The sequence below is a fragment of the Rhyacophila brunnea genome, unplaced genomic scaffold, assembly GCF_057557595.1.
Source record: "Rhyacophila brunnea isolate RB1 unplaced genomic scaffold, BYU_Rbru_1.0 scaffold_11, whole genome shotgun sequence".
NCBI lineage: Eukaryota > Metazoa > Arthropoda > Insecta > Trichoptera > Rhyacophilidae > Rhyacophila > Rhyacophila brunnea.
The window spans coordinates 18,001,158-18,016,141 of NW_028232763.1; the positions used below are offsets into that span (position 1 = coordinate 18,001,158).

At 30.5% G+C, this 14,984-nt stretch overlaps 1 protein-coding gene across 1 annotated transcript in view; it reads left to right on the plus strand.

Annotated features, from left to right (window-relative positions):
- LOC147078438 (uncharacterized) overlaps positions 1-14,984 on the plus strand; it is a 111,816-nt gene that overhangs the window by 85,276 nt on the left and 11,556 nt on the right. The window contains exon 2 of the mRNA XM_085957081.1: positions 12,147-12,358. Coding sequence (XP_085813207.1) covers positions 12,147-12,358 — 212 coding nt within the window. The remainder of the gene's footprint in view (positions 1-12,146; positions 12,359-14,984) is intronic.

Consider the following 14,984-nt stretch of genomic DNA (forward strand, 5'->3'; position numbering starts at 1 on the left):
AATAATGATCTCAACTTCCATAAGATCACAAAATAATTATGAAAAATGCCGATAAGACATCCTTAATAACCGATAAACTATGATCGATCGTCAAGTGATATTGTTGAAAATTAAAAATATTCAATTATATTATTATAGAAAATTGTTTCTTTAAAATAATATTACAGATATTTGATTAAAATCGATGTTAAGAGTACGGCCCTGGTGCTGACCCAAATTGCAAAATGGCAGACTTTTCCGGCTGTGGTGTTGCGTGAAATGCCAATGCTTCGTGACGCTTTACTGCCGACCATAAACCTGACTTGATCACCTGACAAGCATTGCGGTGGCAAACGGCAATATGACAGGTAGTGGCGTAGCTATCTAAGAAGGGATGGCTTCGCTACTACCTTTGTAGCAATGAATGGGCGTGGGTTAGTTTAGTTATAAGGCAGGGGGTCGAAAATGTTTTAATCGAAATGTAAACATTGGGGTCAAACAAAATTTAAAAATAAATTTAGCGATAGCAACTATAAATAATGTAGTATCCGAATATCTTAACTAACGTATTTTTTATTAGACTGTAAAATGTTGTTGATGTTATAGAGTCATAAAAGAGAGACAGAGAATTATTAGGTAACATCAAAGAATTTGAAACAGCTTACATTATGGTGATTAATGGGACCATACCATTGTACAAAAATGTCGAGTCGAGAAAGCCATGGGTACTTTTACTCGACAAAGGACAATACTGTGTAGCCACGACCTAAATTTGGGACACCGAATGAGAATGGTTATATGCTATGTCTTTTCAGGCCTATTGTATGGAGTGAAGGTGTGGACACATACAGAAACAAAGCTCAAAAATCTTGAAGCTTTTGAAATGTAAGTGGTCCGTATGCATGTCCGGTCCGGTCCGCATGGTCCGTATCAGCTGGAAACACTAAAGTTTCAAATGACGAGGTGATGTCGAGGATGAAAAAGACCAAAGATATAATCAGAAATACGAAATATGGTATACTCTAGTCACTTCATGCGGCAACGTGAGAGATATCAATTTATGTGTCTTAACATTGAAGAGAATATCTCTGGTAAGCGAGAGACTGGTTTGAACTCTGCACTATTTCATGAATCACCATTTAGAGCAGCAATGGACAATGGTGCTTTTGGAAGCTATTGAAACTTTCATGGGTTGAAGAACACTCGAAATTGTATTTAAGCTGTTATAGGCGGAATTAAAAATCTCACCATTCCTTCAAGAACATATTATTACATTTTCGACTATCGCTTCCGTCCTTTACACTACATACAGTACTATATAGATAGGTAATACAATGACAGTTTGTTCTAGGAATATGACAGAGCTTACATATTATAGAGAAGAATATGAATATTTTATGGAGCTGTTGAAATCTCTATTAGGTTGTATCGACTTATTAGTAATTATCGTGGCTAAAAGTGCGTAACTAAAAATATCCTGTTCTTTCACTACTCAGTTAATTTCCGATCCCCACTATCATCCTTGACTACTGGTTGTAGAATAGTTTGGGTGCTAATGGAAAAATAAATGCTATTCATTGGTACATTTTGTAATAATTATAAATTCACGTCGTGGTTAATTTTGAAAAAAAATATTAGTAAAGGGTTAATGCAACATATAATGGAAAATAAAAATATAAACAGAGTATGGGGTACAGTTGGCCCGCGTAACATGCGACAAGAAGCTCTGCTTGGAAGGGTTAACTCGAAAGTTATTGGCTATGTTGGAGTTGGAATCCAAATACTGTTACCCTAAAGCCAATACTATGCCGAATGCCCTTCGGCTTTTTCAGTACATTGTTTTATGTTAAACTAGGAACAGCCTTGCCCAACATACCCCAATATAAAGTTAGAGGGTTCGGAATAGAGTGATTGTGGCGGAATAAATTAATCCAATGAAAAATTTGTCTTTTAGAAGATTGCACATTAAATCATATCCCATAGTACCCAAATGGATCAAATTATTTAAGTAAATAAATAATATTATACCACGTCTCATGAAAATAATTAAATGACCAGTATTGTTAACATTCGATAGTATCGAGTCTCAATCTTTCATATGAGATAGATAATCGAACAACCACTATGGAAGGACATCAACAACATAATTTAACTAACGCGTTTTAAAATATTTATAATTATAGAATAAACTTTATGTAACATAATTAATAAATGAAAAAAATATACCAATGTGTAAATAATAATATGTGTTATGTATGCATTTCAAAAATTAAATCTTCGTAGGTCCATTTTAGTACCTATCTCTCAATATGTAAAATATTAGCTTTACTTTCCTGGATATCCGAATTGTAATAGTGATCACATCACTTATTTGAATGTATGTCTTAATCAGTAGTTTCAGGTACAGGTACTCACCTGAGTGGCACTCACAATATGTGGCACACGTCTGCTGACAACCGTTTACTACCACTGTATTTAAATCACTAAATTGTAAATAAACATTTAGGTACTGCCCATTCGCATTTAGACAATTGAGCAAAAAGTCATTTTGTCCGATTCTAAGAAAATCATATTATGGTCCTCCACAGAGTATAGATTTGTATTAATTTATGGTTTTTACGAGAAATGGATGTTAGCCACTTGTTCAACCTATTAGGTCCATACTCCGACTCCAAACACACATTGATAAACAATATATGTATTTGCCAGACCCAGAATTCGAACCTGGGATCCACGACATTTTTATCCGACGTCATTCAAAAAAGTCATTATTAATTACATTTTCATAAACTTTAAAAATCAAATTCGCTATACGCTATCGCCTAAACCGTTTGCTATCATTTCCTGGATTCAATCAAATTCGAATATTAATTTAAAAAAAATAATTCGATGTTAAGAGTGAAAATTAAACCCGTGATACATTGCTTATAATCTTGCACGTTACCCTCTGCTCCGCAGTAGCCGTCAACTCTGAAACAAAAATTTGTAGGCTGTTGCTTTATATAATATGTAATAATTAGCAAATTAATGGCTATTCAACAGACTTTTAAATACATTTTTACTCATAAATACTAAATAAATATTTTCAGGCTAATATTATGCTGATTAATGGCCAAAATAAAAATGTTACCTAAAAGAATATTTATATTTTCTGGTTGTTTCGCACGCAAAGAAAATAAACCTGGTATACTTGAATATTACGAGTCTGTCTATGTTGATTTAAACCTTGTTTATAGGATTTTGATGCTTTATGATAAAAAGAAAACTTGAGAATGTATTTGATTATGATGAAACGTATTTTTTATGCCCTTTTACTGAAAAAGCATTCTAAAAATAAACAAAATTATTCCCTATTATATTGTATTATTGAATAATAAATTAATAAATACTTGTTTAGCAATGCAATATATTTCCGCTATTATTCTATTTATTAGACCAACCGGTAAAACACCAATAATACATGTTTAATGTGTATTTATTGTACACAAAACTTATGCAAATATTTGTGTATATTGCATAATTTCAAATTACCCGGTAGACCGGACGGCAAATTCCGTAATTTAGAAAATTAACATTTAATCTCAAAAATTATGTAATTCGAAATTTAAGGAAAATAAACAAAGTCATTAGCAAACTAAAATCATTTCGGTTTTGGAATGATATTAATAATAATGCGTTATTATTATAAATAAAGTAAATCAAACCAAACTGCTTAAAATTTTACCTCTATTCAAGGTATTTTGATTTGAATTTCAGCTACGAATATAATAATTATTAGTATTGAATATTGCTTGATTGCTATTGTATATTGCTTGAAGTTAGAAAATCTAAATTTATCGGAGCGGTAAAGATTTCAAGTTATAAGGTAATTCGGAATCCACCAACTACCTTATACAGTGATCTATTTGTCGTCTCACATATTTTTAAGTGAGTCCGAGCAGATCATGTTTGAAGAATTGTTGTAAAATCATTTTTCTATGTTTGAAATATTTCGAGGGATCGGATAAATTTTTGAGTATTATCAATTATTAAGGTCGAGTGTTTCTGGAAACAATAATTTGTCACTCCATATTAAATGTGATCTGTATAAAAGTCTGACTTCATTAAATTTCTTAATAAATCTGTATTTGCCATACATTATAATATATTTATAATAGATATAACAAGATGAAATTCGTTTTATCTACATAGCATGACAAAACATATGCCGGAATGGAGCATTCATTGTAGAAAGGAAATTAGGAATAATAAATACTTCAATATGATGTTAGTTATATTTTATTTATCGTAAGTACTTATTTCTACAATAATTATTAGGGAAATTACATAATATTATTATATTTATATTGATTTATCTGTATCTTATAGGAGAAAACATTTGTAAATATGTAGAAAAAAGCGAGGCTGGGAGAGTTTATTGATTGGATAAGGTAAAATAAAAGATACACATAAACGGAAATTCTAATTTTGAAAAATAAGCTGAAATGAAAATGTAATTGTTTATTTTAATCACGTCATGAAAAAAATAAATGATACTTAGGATATAATTATGATTTTAACATGTCTAAATGTGATCTTAAATCAAAATAATTTATGTTGCAGAACTAAGTCACATCATTGAATTTTGACAGGTGGCACTGCCACCTGGTATTTTTTATTGCTACGTCATTAAGACTGGTTCGTTCTAGTGGATATTTTCAATTGTGGAAACAGATACTTGGTACCAACGATAAATAAACTATGACTTACATCAAATAAAATAATTGAAAATAAATTACAATTTTCTCCACTGGAACAAATATTATTGTTTGCAAGCCGTGGGGTTAAATCCGAAATCCACGGCATTAGAGATGTGCGTTCTATCAACTGCGCCAATGCATGTGCGTAAGCCCGGTCGCACATTGAAAATCGTCTTGGCATGTCCAATTTGTCAATTTAATTGCGTTGTAATTCACAAAATACATGTAACTTAGTTTACTGCCGCACATAGATAGCAACGGTGGACACTTTGGTAGATAAAAACATCTGCTTGTTGCGTGTAACCAATTTCACTCTAAATACATTAAAATTGTCGTCCATATTTTTGACTCCCTATTTGAATCTATATGAATCTCACAAGACTTTTAGAATTTTTCGACCATGTCAGTAATAAAAAATGAAACAAACAAACCTAATGGATATCAATGCAATTACTACAGCTTTCCGAAACAACACCGAAGCTATGGTTATCAACTAATATAGCAAAGATGCAGTAGCAGATTTCACTGATCGATTACTAGTTATTTTAATCAAATAACAATCTCATTTTCATGATAAGTATATTTTTTGTATTCATAATAAAATTGTTATACATATATGTTATTATATAAAATATTAAAAACTAATAAACAAAATACTATATAAATAATAGTTTTTTATGTTAGCGGTCCTTAAAATATTTCTACTATTTTTACCGGTCCGCATGTGTAGAAATGTTGGGAAACACCGCTATAGACCGCAAGTAAGATTAAAAAAATATATTTCAAGTTATATATATTATAATGAGGCATTGTTATAATATATAACTTGGCGTATTACAAATATTTGTAATGTAAGGGTTATTACTGCCTTATTTCATATTTGCCTTTATATGCCAACGCTCAAGTGAGTGAAATTCTCCATAACAATTGTTTTCAACGCGATTTAAATGCCATGTTGTGTAGTAAAGCCGACCTTAGACATTTTCCGATACATAATGCCTCCGAAAACAATATCACAAGCTTAAATGTTATCTCAATACGCAGCTGATATTAATAGGGGACGCTTGTTGTTGGTACAGACCGTTTCACATAAGAATTTCTTACACCGTTACATCCCCCTTCGCCCGTGACCTTAGTAAATCACTTAATTAATTACAAATGCTTTTTTAATTTTTAACAAATAATTTTTTACATGTATATTGATTTTAATTGATTGATTACACTGTTGTGTAATTGGTTTTAGTAAAGGTTTTAATACGTCGATGGTATAACTGGGTGAGATGGCGTGTATACAAAAGATGAATGCGCGGATCGGCCCGTTTCATTTTATTACGCATGAAATTCGTATAAAGATGTTGGGAGCAGTCGTGCGCAAAGATCGCGCTAACAAAGATAAGTCGCCAATATTATTTACCCTCCGTATATTTCTAGGGGTGGAACGCCATCTTGTGACTTATTACCTTTATGGATTTAATACATTTCGGTAGGTACATTGTAAGAAAATGTCACTCATTATTGATCGTCCAAGAGGGAATATAATATTAGGATTTTGTTGTGTATTTTATTTCTCAGAATCTGTTCACTCATTGAATTTGAGATGTTTTATGAATTGTTGTATTCACATATCACGTGATATGTATAATATTGATTGTACGCTTTGTTGCTATGATACGATATAATATATTATATAAAACACTTCCTGACAATGAATGATAATTTTAGTCTTATATTTCTTTAGGTCGTATATTTTTTATAAAGAAAATATTTCAATGAAATAGATTCTGTGTCATTAAAAAATCGTTCAATTAATCTTTAAGGATAGAGGGGTTTGAATCATAATTTAAAAAAATGCAATTTTGTATTGACATAATGGAGAAAGAAAAAAATCAGTTAATTTCTCATAATTCCCTTAAATATCTACAGCCTCTTTGTGGTTATGAAAGCCTCCGCCTATTATGACTAACCACCAGATATTTTTGACGCACAGTGATCCCCTCTTACCACAGAGTGACTTTACGCGTACCTCACCGTATTCCTTCCGCAATGGTACTCACGCTACACTTCTCTTTATAAAACGCATAGCGTACAAAATATACGTGGACTGCACGTGGTTATGCTCATCCACCAGTCGTTGCGTGGCACTCAACGACTGGCCGCCGTAATGAGCAGAGGCTCTTAAAGAAGAATACTGTTAACAGAAAAATAATGAATGACTGTAGGTATATTTCCATTTTTCCCTATGCAGAGTATTTCAATCTCCACAAATTTAAATTCCAAAACCAATTGACATCATCAATAACAGGTTGGTTCAGCACATTGATTGAAAAAACAACTGATATCTTAAATAATTATCAAGAATATAGAATGGATCATTTCTCATTTATAACACGCATAAGTCTGAACAAAATACGTAGCCAGATATTTTTTATTCAAAATATATTGAATATACACAATATATATTAAGATAAGCAGCCCTCGTAGGCTCCGGGGTCAATTCCGGTGAGGTCACAATATATTTATCTGATTTTCTCAAAACGTGTGTCTTAGTGATTGTTTCACATACATCACTAATTATTATACTACTGTTTCACTACACTACTGTCACTGGGCCTCATGGGCTATTGTAGTGTTAAATAATATAATATACTGTTTAAGATTATTTTGTTGGAGATACATTATTTTTGAAACCTCAAATATATTATTCTTATTAAAAAAAAACTGGATACATAGACCGAGAGGGATTTATTCTCTGAGTTATATTCAGAGGTTTTTCAAAACGATGTAACATTAAAACTACGTTATACCTAACTTAAGCACGCCTAACTGTTCAGTCAGTTGGATAGTATCAGTTATTGATGTAATATAATTATTGTTTGCTTACAAAAAAATGCTACCCCATCCACACACATGGCTTTCCTGGTACATACGCGCGTTGATAAATTATTACATTTATTGATTTGATTAAGTTTACGATTGCGATTGCTTTTAATACATTGCATGCGTTGCTTTTATTACGTTTTCTGTCCGTTATCTTAATTGTGTTTTATTTCGGTCAGTGGCATGCTACTTATTTTACACGATTGGGATAAATTAAGGACGTGCCGTCACTATAAAGTAGTGAATTTGGAAGTTTTAATGCTCTAGTAACTACAGTTGGTATACGTTGTAGAATTTTGAGTTATTTCGCATTTTGTATTTGATAATGGGTTCGATTTTTTATTATTTATATATATGTAAATACATACTTTAAAAAATATATCACAAAAGCGATGTCTATGCTTACTGGAGGCACCTAGCGGAAAAATACGAAGCTTACAATTTGAGACATTTTTTTGATGATTTAGAATTTAAAGTGTGTTAATTATTAAATATGTATTGGAAAACATTAAAAAGAAAAAAAAATATTTTAAGTCAAAGATTAACTAACAATTATTGTAAAAGATATAATAAAATGTGAATTTGTTGAATCGCACCCCATCTTATTATTATTATAATATTATTATTATATAAATAAAAAGGATTTAAAGTTATACACATTTATATATTTTTTTAAATCGATGTGTTTTAAAATAGATATAAAAAATATTAAAACCATGTCAAAAGTCTCTTAGGCGATGCTTAGAAAACTTAATAAACTAGATTTTAATAATAAATATGGCCATAAAATATATGTAATAATACGATTGGGTCCGATTCAACAAATTCACATTTTTTACAATTGTAAGTTTATCTTTGACTTAAATAAAAAAATATTTCTCTTTTTAATGTTTTCAGATACATATTATTTATTATTTACACAGTTGAAATTGTAAATTATAAAAAAAATGTCTCAAATTGCAAACTTCGTATTTTTTCGTTAGGTGCCTCTGGTAAGTAAAGACATACCTTATGAATTATATTGGCTAATATAAATATTAGACAAACTAAAAACCTGACTGAAATGAATTATATTAATTGAATAAAGATTTATATTATTATTGATTTTTGTTACTGTGAATCCATTGTCAACGAAATATTTTTATAAATAACATACACTACAAAATGTTTAGTTATGAATTTTATTAGTATTTATTCCACTATTATTGTAACACACCTAAGGACGGGTTCATCATAACATTTTTTTTTGATTTTCTCTACCATTTGTTAGGATGAAACCGGGCTTAGGTGTATCACAGCGTTTCTTAACCTTTCTAAGTCGTGATCCAAATTACCGTAATAGTTTTGGTTTCACGACCCAAGACAATATGAATAATATAACACGTCAGCCTAACAAAAAATGTGAACGTTGGCTTTGGATAAGTTTTGAGGGTACTTTTAATCTTGGAATTCTTCAGGCTTCATTAGAGTTAGAGCTGCAACCCCTGACTCACATTATATATTATGTTATTGCAAATGTACCTATATGTTGTTATAAAGGGCGGTAGTACGTTCTGTACTTCGTTTACTACTATTGAAGTTTCATTAGTTAATTTCAAGTATAATGTACACCAATACTCTGCTTTTGCTAAAACTATAACGAAGTGCCTCGTCACTTTATATTTCTATTAATTGTTCTTTTAGTTCATTAATATTGACAACACCTTTATGAAAATCATTTACTTACATCAAAATTAAATGCCATTCGTAAACACTTATATTTGCCCTTTTACCATTATGGGTAACTTTTTAAGAATTTTAATACACAAAACTAATGCCAATAGAGAAACAGAGAAACGGAGAATCAGAGACACTTCAACGTTATCCCGAAAAAAAAATATTTAGTTCTGACATACCGCGGTCTATCCTAGTCTCAAATTTATAATATTTAGTAATTATGTTACGAGTATTATCTCAACGACTTTTGTTGAGAATATTTTGCGACGCACTAAATATGCCAATCTACCCAACATTGTGTCGCAACACATAGGTTAAGAACCGTGTATTAGAATAATAATAAAACTTATAACTAAATTTTGAGGTGTTTATTATTTCTAATAAAAATAGGTTAATTAAAATAAAATATAATAAGTGGTACTTTAACAGATTATTGATTTCGTCCAGTCAAATAGCACTACAATACAGCACTACAATTTACACAGTTATTTATGCAGAGAAATAAAAATATTAAACAACACATAAATAATCACAAATATTTTAAGAAAAAAAATGTTGAGAGTATTAATATTCAGAATATATTATGTATTGTACTTATGTTGTGTAAATGGTTCTATCCAATTCTGATAGTTCATATTCAGAAATATGGAGAGGGGAGATCCTTGAATAATTTGTCTATAAGTATAATGAGCCAATATTTTATAAGAGTGCAATATCGCGAATCTTTTTTTTATGCGGTGAACTTATGCTAAAATTAATTAATATTCTTAATCTAGTAGCTTTCCGGAGGTTATTTTTGTATACGAATGAATGAATGGATTTGCTGTGGTTATTCACTAGTTATGTGATGTCGAGCTTTGCCATTTTATTGTTTATTCAAAATTTATTACACCTCATTTTTTTACGTAAGAACCTAGTTATTATAATATGATCTTTACGCATTATGCCCAATATACCTGTAACTATTTATGAACCATTTATGTATAAATATATCTAATGAAGTTTGTTTATTTACTGCAACAGCATGATAAAAATATGTACCTAATAGAAAATAGCGGACATATTCATAATCACGTGTTCATGTAAGAGTAAATTAAAAGTTTACAGAAACAAAGAATCTTAGACCACGAGACAAACCAAGATGAGAATTGAAATAGCAAGAAACACTTTTGAAACACGAAATATCTCTGCAATCGAGATATTAGTCTGAGTGATCAGATGTTACGATATATGATATAACGTTATGGGTTATACAGAGTCGACACTTAAAAGTTTTATGATAAGTCGAGACAATAAACTAAAGTATTGACGATTTATTAAAAAGGCTCCGTAATTTACTGCAACTTGTATTGTAGGCAAAACTGGAGGAAAGAAAACTCCAGCATATAAATTTGAAAGTGGCTCAATATCCAAGGTATTGGTAATCAGATACGACTGGCCCAGCATGGGGAGATGTGCTGTAATAAACGGCACAAGAGAGAATCGGACACACTGGTTTCTGATGACATGTTGTAGGTAGTCTAATGAAAAAAGAAAAATAAAGGAAAGTAATATAATATATAATATACCTCGTACTTTCTACGCCACTGCTCGGCTATTCAATGTGCCAATATCTTCTTTTTGCAACCTCTTAAAAGAAACATTCCAGATGGCTTTTTTAATATATTTACGCTAATGAAAAAGCTGTGTTGCTATACAGCATTCATACACAAAGTATTAGTGAATGTTCGCCATTATACAGTGAAAACGATTAACTTTAGTATGACAGACTGTTTTAATTATCAAAATTAGAGTGTTTGATGATCGTTCAATTCTCAATTAGTTTTAAGTTTTATGACCCAATAAAACTCAATAGCTGTTAAGAGCAAGTTAAAATTTACATAATTATACAGTGAATGAATTCATTTTTGTTTTAATGTAAACACGAAGACACAATAAACTCTACTAACTAAAGCCTTATTTGCATGAAATTAATGCAACACACAGTAAACCCAAAAATGAAATGACAGCAAAAAGCTCTTTAATGCTTTTAATCCATTTAGGTAGGTAGTATATTATTCCATTATTTTATAAAAAAATCATCCGTAACATATAGGTATATACTGGAATTGCCACCACGTGTAAATGCGTGGCCTCAAAAAATATTAAAAATATATACAGGCGGCCCTCGATTTTCATACGATCTACATTCGTAGGTTCTACGATTCGCTATTTCGTGCATTTCTTAAATTAAATTAATGTTAAATTTTTGTTGATAATTCGAAAACTCTGCGCTTCCATGCAGTTGTAATATCTTAGATAACTATATAGTATCTTATAGAACTGTTTATCAAAAAAAGAAAAAAAAGTGGTATTCAGCTATCTCTTGATAAATTTGTAAAGAAAACACCTGATTACCTCATTGATAAATAAATATTTTAAAGTATAATTTTTGATGATTTTTTTACGTTGCTCTACTTTTATAAATTCATCATTCGTACACATTTTCAAGGACCTATTACGCACGAAAGTCCAGGGTATTCATTATTGAATTATGCAATATTATATACCTATAAATTTTCAAAAATATAGATATTACGAACCAAGCCCTCGCTTTTTCGTGCAAAATGGTTCTAATGCATTACAATTATGATAATTATACTACAAAGATTTAAATTCAACACTGCATAGCTAAAGACTATGACCTATCTTTATGATATATGAAAGGGCAATACATATTAGATATAAATAAGTGTTTTCTGAGAACTACTGGTTTTCGATTAGTCAGAGAACTCATTTGTATCACCTGATAGTATTATCACGGTTACTACAATGTTTTATTATTTTTATTTGCAGTTGGGGTCAGCAGTTTACGTCTAGTTGAGCTGAGGATACCTTCGCACTCCGTCCACAACACTTGGGCGAGGCTGGAGTGCAAATACGAACTGGAGCCGGGAGAGCATCTTTATTCCGTCAAGTGGTATAAAGATGGCAATGAGTTCTTCAGATACATCCCGAGAGACGATCCACCGACACAAGTTTTTGAATTGCCGGGTGTTATGGTCGATGTAAGTGTTTTTATGTTTCTATTCAAAGTTTAATAACAACATATAAGAATTTACAAACAATTTAAAAATATTATTTATTATTAAGATTGTTTTTCATATTGAGTAAATAGTATTTATTATACTATGTACATATATATCACGTCTTAGTATTAACAGCTTTCATATAGCATTTTGACAGGTATGAGTACCAACATTTGAGGTTTCTATTTATATATTATATAATAATATTATAATTGAAATACTTCAGATTTAATAAATAAAACTGATTGATTGTACTTCTAAAATAATATCGAACTTTTTCGATTTTATGATTTGTGTACATGAAAGCTTGAGCGGTAATACAGTTTACTGCATTTTCATTTGTTTAAAAAAAAAAACAAATTAGTCATGCTTTTACTTTTTATTATTTTCATTTATTTTGAAACAAATGAGTCATCTTTTCACGTGTTCCTTTTAGTTCAATCATGCAGTTTTATTATTTGCAAATATTCTTCCACACAATATTTTTTTTAATTAGTAGTAACTAAAGAACACTGCATTTTGTCAAAGTCGAAATGATTAATGCATGATTTTGACAGATTTTTGTTGCGTTTTTTTAATCGATAAATTTAATAATTAATAATACCTAAATTAGTTTGTTTTGTCTAGTTTGTAAAAAAATAATTATGATACATCGGTAGTTACTTGTAAAAATGGCTTTACAGCATGAAGATTCGCAAATTTGCAACATCTGTAGTTTGTTGAAAATTTACACAATTCACATATATTTTAAAATGAAGAAACCTTAAAATTAAAGATATATACTTCTTCTATTTTATTAATATATTTTTCTGCTGCTACAACTTTTTTTAAGATTAGATACCTACTCATTTTCTATTATATTAATTTCTTTTGTGGTGTTAACCGTAAATTTATGATGGAAATACAGTGCATTATTAATTTAAAAAAGGTGGAATTAGTACTATATAATGTGATAAAATTTTCATTGTAATGCAGTGTAGGCCTAAAAATATTGAGACTAAAAAATAAACTGAACTTAATACCTCTTCAATAAGTAATATGTCACTGTGCCTTAAATACCAACTATTGAAATAACGCATGACACGAATGGACTGTAAAAGATTTCCGTAAGCATTTAATTCGAAAAATGAACAAGAATCGGAAGTGGCCGGACGTTAAAAAAGCCCCGTGGGAAAGTTTCAATGAAACGTTGATTTGTATGAAAACAATAAAAATAATAATCGGGCATGCAATCTGGCCATTAGCCGACTCCGCATCGGGACTAATCGCATTTCGCGACTACTTAGCGACGATAATCCCTGACTTGAGCACTCGACTGATATTTCCATGTAAATACTTCATCGGGGGGAAATTATGATTGACATAAATGACTCGTGGCATCACGCTTTCTAACAATCAATTGTATGTCATCTGAATCTTAATAATATATATTTCAGGCGGGGGATCGAATCCGTATACATATGAGAGAAGCACTTTATTTTGTGATTCGTTTACGTAACATGATAGTATACTTCAGTGGCGAAGGGTGGAGGTAGGCTGTTAAGATCCGCCATAAATAGTGGACTCTAAACTTTGTCAGTCATACGTATTTGTTTTTATTAAAATAATACTACAATTTACGGATGGTGTAGGTTAATTTTTAAAATTCAATTAAACCCTGCAAAACCAAGCTATAATAAATAATAGTAAAAAAATACTCGTCTATCTATAAAATATCAAAAATTATGCAATAAAATCATATATAACTTTGGCTATTTTATAGATAGAATAATGTATTTATTATAGTTTAGTTTAGGCAAGGCTTAATGAATTTAAAAAATGAACCAACAATATAATATGTAGGTAATATGTATTCTTAATCCAACGAAAACAAATAAGTATGGATGAAAAAGTGTGCACAATTTTGTTGTATCGTCCAAAATATGCCAAAATTATTATGGTTTGATTTAGGCAGGGTTTAATTGAATTTTAAAAACTAATCAGCAATTGTATACTTGGTTCAATGAAAACAAATAAGTATGACTGACAAAGTTTAGTGTGCACTATTTACGTTGAATCTCCACAGCCTACCTCCATCCTTCGCCAATGATATACCTACATAATAGTAGACATAAAAAGTCATGGTGCCACGTCGGAAGTGGTCGTGGCTCCCACCTTTAACTACGAACTTGGTACTTGATGGATCTCGGATAAGTCTGCGTATTAGTTTGTGGCACGTCTACCTGAAACACGAAAAATTATGGTGAAAATACTGGAAGAACTATAATATATACGAACTTAACGTATAGCATTAATATTTTCAAGCGTTAAAAGTAAAATATTAATTTTGTACATTAAATTACACAAAATATTTTTTTAGTAGCACGCTATTTCAGTCGCCGTCTCTTAAGGCTATACCTCAGTTGAGGCATGGTCTAAAAAGATCGTGGCTAGGCGATGCGCGGATTGTGCAAATGACGCGTGCCAAACGAAATATAATTTGTCATATACATCCAACATTCGTCCATTTAATGTTCTGTTTATAGTTTTATTAGTAACAATAATAATATATTCATTAACATGTTTTCTTTTTCAAGTAAATGGGTAACGTTTTTTAGTCATCTTT